The sequence below is a fragment of the Stegastes partitus genome, unplaced genomic scaffold (assembly GCF_000690725.1).
Source record: "Stegastes partitus isolate 25-593 unplaced genomic scaffold, Stegastes_partitus-1.0.2 Scaffold66, whole genome shotgun sequence".
Lineage (NCBI taxonomy): Eukaryota > Metazoa > Chordata > Actinopteri > Pomacentridae > Stegastes > Stegastes partitus.
In genome coordinates, this window is record NW_007577797.1 from 974,792 (window position 1) to 981,587 (window position 6,796).

At 40.7% G+C, this 6,796-nt stretch overlaps 1 protein-coding gene across 1 annotated transcript; it reads right to left on the reverse strand.

The window, feature by feature from the left end:
- Positions 1 to 400: 400 nt before the first annotated feature.
- On the reverse strand, positions 401 to 2,339 carry foxd1 (forkhead box D1). The gene has a single exon (XM_008276184.1). The coding sequence runs from the start codon at positions 2,076 to 2,078 to the stop codon at positions 1,032 to 1,034; it is 1,047 nt and encodes a 348-aa protein (XP_008274406.1). The 5' UTR covers positions 2,079 to 2,339; the 3' UTR covers positions 401 to 1,031.
- Between the last annotated feature and the right edge of the window lie 4,457 nt (positions 2,340 to 6,796).

A 6,796-nucleotide genomic window follows, 5' to 3' on the forward strand; every position in this document is an offset into this window, starting at 1 on the left:
ACACCCTCCTGTCCGCTCACCGTAATTACGAGGATGAGTGTGAGAGAGGTCAGATGGACACGCAGGCCCCGTGTGCGCATGTTCCAAAGTGTGCAACACTGACATTAGAATGTGCAGCATCTGAACAAACAACTGATATCTGTGTTTGTAGATACGGGGCCCCCTGACGCGCACACACACATGCTGTCTGATAGTTTTTTTTATCTTCTTCCCTGAAGCTGAGTCTTTTTTTACTGTATTGCTTCATTAAAATAACACAACCACAGTGAAATGACACAATAACATCATTAACGTTTCCTTGTTTTGCTTTTTGGCGACATGGTTCGGTCTATTTCCTGCAGCCTGGGGGCCGCAGCTCAGGCCCAGTTAATTAATACATTTATTTCCAAACAAATTCCTCTTTTTTTTTTTTTTTTTGCAAAACGATATTTATTTTTTGTTGAAAAACAAACCGTGTAAAAATATCACACTTCAATTACACAATACTTGCCAAAAATGTACAATGTTTTATTACTGAAATAAACACACACTGCATATTATTATTATAAATGTAGGCTATGACTTTGCTCTGTGTTTTTCTTTTAATACAAAGTTCAAATCAAAACCTCCAAACCTTGTTTTGATTTTTTTTTTCTTACTAATAAAAAAACATGGATGTGTTTGACACAAATACATTATTAGCCTATTTTTTTTTTTTACTTTAAAAAAAAAACAAAACATGTGATCATTTAATAACCTGTCCATTAAGTCCTGAGACGCCCTAAACAGTGACTGAAACGAATCACTTCATGGAAAATACAAGGAAAAGTTGGTGGTTTAAAAGTCTGATTGACATTTCTGAACATAAATATATCTCCATAAACAGCATGAATATAGGCACAAATAGTGATCGGTATGTCCATCATTCAGCTGCGTGCTAGCAAACAAACATACAAAAATAATCCTACCTTCAAAGAGGGCTGATTTTTGTTTTTGATGCTGTTTCTTTTTTTTGTTTTTAGTTTCTTGAAAAAAGTTTGTAGTTAAGACATTTAACAGGCGCTAGTGCCGCTCACAACTCTGCTCGGAAAGTTTTCAAACGGGTGTATAACGGCTCCGGGGTGGACGCTCTGCGGCTGGCTGGAGGCTGCAGGCCCCAGAGAGGAGGGTAAGACCGGGACAACGACCGGAGAAGTCCTGGAGGGGCTCAGCGACCCTCCGATGATACTCTCTATGGAGAAGGGGGAGCGCTGCACCGGAGAGCTCGACTTCTGCACCGGGGACGCAGCCTGCACGCTGGCTGAGCCCAGGCTGGAGCTGAGCTGAGGGTAAAACCTACTCCGGGCTAAGTCCGTGGTGGTGGGCATCAGAGACGGTGAGGGGATAATGGTTCCTGTGTGCCTGGAGTGCTGCTGCTGTTGCTGCTGCTGTTGCTGCTGGAAAGCAAAAAGCGCAGAGTGCGTGTGGTAGGACTGGAGCTGGATGCCGTATCCGCCGCAGCCGTACGGTCCGTAGCCGTACGCAGCCGCTGCCGGGATGAAAGTGTTGTGTTCCCGCAGCAAGTCCTGCGTCTGCTGCCGCTTGAAGCGTTTCCTCCGCCTCAGAAAGCTCCCGTTGTCAAACATATCAGCTGACTCCGGGTCCAAGGTCCAGTAGTTGCCTTTCCCCGGGTTCCCGGGCTCCCTCGGTATCTTGACGAAGCAGTCATTGAGGGATAAGTTGTGTCGGATGGAGTTCTGCCAGGCCGGGAACTTCTCCCTGTAGTAGGGGAAGCGGTTGCTGATGAAGTCGCAGATCTCGCTGAGGGTGAGCCTCTTTTTGGGACTCTGCAGGATGGCCATGGTGATTAAGGCGATGTAGGAGTAAGGGGGCTTCACCAGGGTGTTCTTACCCGCCGGCTTGTAGGTATCCCGGGAGGAGGTGGAGCTGTCCAGGCACGGAGGAGGAGAGCCGGCCAGGAGGATGCCGTCGTGCATCTGCGCCACCTCGTCCACGTAGGAGCGCGTCTGGTTGTCTCCATCCTCGCCCTCTCCGACCACGTCGATGTCAGTCTCTTCCGAAAGGATGGAGGCATCCGACATCTCTGAGCTCAGAGTCATGGCTCACACACGGCTGTGCGCTCCGACGCCCGATGAGGAAGACGATGAGATGCACAAGCTGCCCTGCCCTCCCTCTTCAAAAACTCATGTGAGGAGGGGGAGAGGAGAGGAGCACGTGTCGCCGCCGGTCAGAGATGTCCCCCGGTTTTCTCCCTATTTCCATATGTTTTCAGGTTTCTTTCTCGCCGACTAAAGGGAGCGACCCCCGCCGATGCCAGGCTGAGAACTGCGCCGGGAAAACCTGCAAAAGGGCCAAACCTGAATCACACAGGGGGCGGATCTTCGCTGCAGTTTTATACCACAGCCCTGGTCACATGGCGAGGAGACGTCACAGGGACAAAAATGAAAAGCCAGGAAAAAAAATTAAATAACAAAAAAAAAAAAAAGGTCTTTGAAAATTAACTGTGAGTGGTTTTTGGAAAAAAGTTTGGTGTGGCCTACATCCTTTCTAGTGGTCATTCATGGTGGCCTACAGTCCGCATAATCTGGAGCTTTTATTCCACGCAATGTTATGCGCAAAAATAGATTTTTTTTTGGAAGATAAAAAAGATCTTTAGGAAAGTGTAATTGCTGGTATGGTTATTGCTCAGCTCGGAGAGGATGTTTTCACAAGCTTTTTTCTTTTATTTATTTAGACTTAATGTGGTGCATTAGGGGAGCGCGTGCACATTGGGATTTTTGAATTGCAAGAAACAAAACTCCAAACTATCTGCGCAGGACATAAAGTCATGCGCAAAACAGGATAATATGCATAAATGCTATAATTTGAGGAAGACCTATGATAGCTTATTTTAATCCGAATGTCTTGTGAAATCTACTGCCGGAGACTGGTGCGACATATCCAGGCAGCTCAGTTTGCGTGATCCGGTAGTTATCTAGATTATCCGCGAGCCATTTGTAATGGAAAAGAGTCAGCTGTTAACTCGAATCAGTCACGGGTCACGCAGAGCATGCAAGCCCCAGATATAAGGCCTCTGCCGTGCGTCTGGAGCACGATGCTGTGTGTGTGTGTGCAGTGTGTGGACGTTTCCGTTAATTTAAATTAATTATAAGGCGTTTGGGTGATGGCATGAATATTTTTGTTACGTTTCGTTGTGTTTAACAAATAAAATAAATAATATCAATAAGTTTGGCTGTAAACACACACACAGGAAAATACTGTTAATCTTATTATTAAGGGACATTTTTATAATGTGTGTGAGCCTAATAGGAAGCATGTTGATATGTATTAATTAAAACATATTTGTCTGGATAAACTGATCCTAAATATAAAACATGCATGTTTGGTGATTTTGCACCATCTTTATGGGCTCATGTTGTACAGACATTATTAAATCAACCAGTCACAGTGGATATGAGTGAAGCATTACAGAGTAAATATAAATGATGGTTTGTTCAGTTTTGCCTCTGGGCGATCATCTTTCAGCCGTTAAGCTTTTCTTTCAAATGTGACTTTTTTTTTTTAGGTGTGAGGCTGTCACTTGTGTCACTCCGTTTTTGTGGGTGATTAAACCAAACGCGCTCCATAATTCTAGCAAAAATAAATCGAATAAACCTAAAATACTGCATTCTGTGAAATGTATTCAAATTATTAAAGAAGAAGAAAATAACTAAAGTGAAAAATATTTGCTTTTTCGGCCCTAAACATGGGAGTAACCATCGGTCATAGATGCGTAAAAATGGATTTCGACTTTTAGTGTAAATCTTTATTTCAAACTGAGAGATGTGTTGGAGGTCCTCTGTAACTTTTCAGACGTTCACATCAGTCCAGCGCCATCAAGTGGTGAACCTGTCTCACAATTAACAAAACCTTTCTGGCCCATAAAAGATAGAAGCTGTTAGAGCTGTATGTGTCACAACAGACGACATTCCTTTAAATTAACATTTTTTTGAATAGAGTCTGGTTGAGTGTTTATCATCCAATCATAAAGTTTTACATTCTAACAAGCCTCTATAATTTATTTTGTATAGAAATTAGAATCAGAGATATTAAGTTGTTTTCTTTTTAAACACTAGGCTCCAGTATTTTGTTATTGATCCAACCAATGTAAACAGAAACATCACCTGTCACATATTTTATTATTATTATTTATCACTGCATCTATTTTACACTTTGAAAATGACTTTGCACTGTCAGAATACAAAGTTAATAAATACACAACCCCCTCCAGGCACGCTTTGCATGAATTAACTCGTTTTTTTTATTATTATTTATTCAAAATAAATTAAATGAATCAGTGTTGTTCATAAATGTAGACAAGAGGAAATTATTGAAACAACTAAGACTCGCTCATGCGAACTCTGATGTTTTTTTAATCGAATATGAGTTTCAGTCATTTGCCTCATTTACCTTTATCTTAACAGCCTCATAAATTACCAGTTAGTGAGAAATGTGCCAAGATTTCGTTTTGTGTTTCATCAAGAATGAATCAGGCTCAACACTCCTTTGTATCCATGAAAACTTTGTTCTTATTGAGAAATTGGTGAGTCACTTTTTTTTTCCTCCAAAGTACTTCATGTAAATTAATTAAAGAGGGATTCGTGCGCATTCAATAACTGCATTAAAAGTATGTTCGTCCTCCTAATTCCTCAGACTCGAAAGCAGATGGAAAAACGCTACATCAGAAGTTTTATTAGCTCGTGGGATTTATTGGATATTCGAGGAATGATACACGTATTAAATTTGCACTGAATTAGAAGCAAAGGTCTTTTAACCCAAGATTGTAAGATTCAAGAGACTGATTCATGCTTGTTCTCCAACTTGTGTGAATTAACTGACTTACACTACCAGAAAAAAGTAATAAATGAATTAGCACTGCTTTTAAAAAAAAGAAGAAGAAGAAAGAAAGAAAAAAGAAAAAGTTGACCCGCAGCATCAGTCGCATGTGTGGTAAATCACCTCTAAAGCGTTTGTAAGTTCCCCCTCTGCGATCCGAGGGCGTCTCCGTGCCACGGGCGACCAAGAAAGCACTTAGCTGTTTAAACGCAATCCCTGCCTGCCTCCTGCTCTGACAAAAGCCCTGAGTGTCACCTACAACCGTCCGTCTGAGAGGCTCATGTGATTAATGTGTATCACATGCAGAAAAGGCGAGGTAGCAGCAGATATGTGCGTGCTGCAGACGAGCAGAGCCGCCATGTGTGGCTGCGCAAAAGGAGCGTCACATTCAAACGGAATTTAACAAATGGTTGGAATAAAAAAAAAAATTCCATTCAAGTAAAACTAAACGGGAATGTTTAATTCATTTAAAGGGTGCGTGTAGTTTTTCAAACCACTTCAACACATCAATATCTCCAAAAATGGTGACACTTTTTTCTCATTTTACGCACAGATTCCAAGCAGAAGGTCACACATCAAACTCTCCACCTTTCTTCCAGGTTCTTTCTGAAGTTAAATAATTTATCCAGACTCTAACTTTTCAAGCAGGGAAAACACATCACAGACAATCTGACAGTGTGAGGAAATGTTGGACTATGCAGCTCATTAACTCCACAGTTTCTTAAGTTTTTTTTGCTTTCTCCATCCCTGTGGGTGACTTTAACAGAACATCTTCTGGGTGCGTTTATTGATTACATTTAAACACTTTGTTTTCTGTCAGATTAAATTAAGTAACATCAAGAAGACCAGAGCTCAGAAACTTGCTTAAACACTACATGGAGGTCCCTAACACAGTCTCAGGTCTGTGATCAGTGAGGTGGGGAAAGGATGTGTGATTATCAGGTGGATAGAGGAAGAAAAATAACACGTTCTATTTATGAATAACTATTGGTGCTATATTGTCTCTGTCATTATTTGCTTACATCTACTGTATACTGAAAAAAACTGTACTTAGGCTGCAGTTGAAGTAAAGTTTGGTTTCCAGTGACTCGTTATTTACACGTGTGGATTCAATCACCTTAAAATTACACCTTGTCCATTTAAATAGGTGTTTTAATTCCAGCAAAGGTGCAAAAACTCGGTTTATTCTGCTTCAGTGTGAACTTCCCTTCATTTTCCTCTGCCACACCTCAACCACTGTTTTCTTTAGGGAGGATTACAGAATAAAGAAAAGGAAAGATGAACAACTCTAATGATAAAATAGTGTTTTATTGTTGTAGTAAATGAAACACATACATTGAAAAAAATCTGAAAGCAGTGCACACTGTTCATTTGAGAGGAATCACGTGATGTAAGTACATCAAACTTAAACCAGTGTCATCAACTTGTTCACTTAATCTGAATACTATGTATTCAGCTGCACATTACCGGTTAAAGCAGTTAATTTTAGTTGATCTAACAATTCCTTTTTTTCCGTCGACATAATGAGGACGACCGTCTTCTGCATACAACTCTGTGAACTTGCTTATTTTTCTGTTACTTCTCAGACATGTTTCTTAGGTTGTACGGACGACTGTATTAGTTACTGCAAGCATATCACACAAGAAGGAACGTAATAGAATACCTATTATTGTTATGGTTTGCAAGAGATGTATTGTAGAAATTATTTAGCAGTTAAATAGTAATTAGTTGGGTTTTTTTTACAGAATATTATTTTATATTTGAGGGAACTTGCACCTGTGCTGTATGAGTGTTTAAGTCCTTTCATTGATTAAACAGCTGTATGTCGTTTGTACATGTTGTGATGCTGATGTTGCAACCAGTGACTTAATATTTTGGTTACAGAGTAAAAGAAAACCCATAATTCTAGACTTACTGTTGTGTATTCACTTTACATCAGAGA

Bases quoted from the DNA above. Each gene is read 5' to 3' on its own strand.
- foxd1 (XM_008276184.1), bottom strand. From the start codon at position 2,078: ATGACTCTGAGCTCAGAGATGTCGGATGCCTCCATCCTTTCGGAAGAG.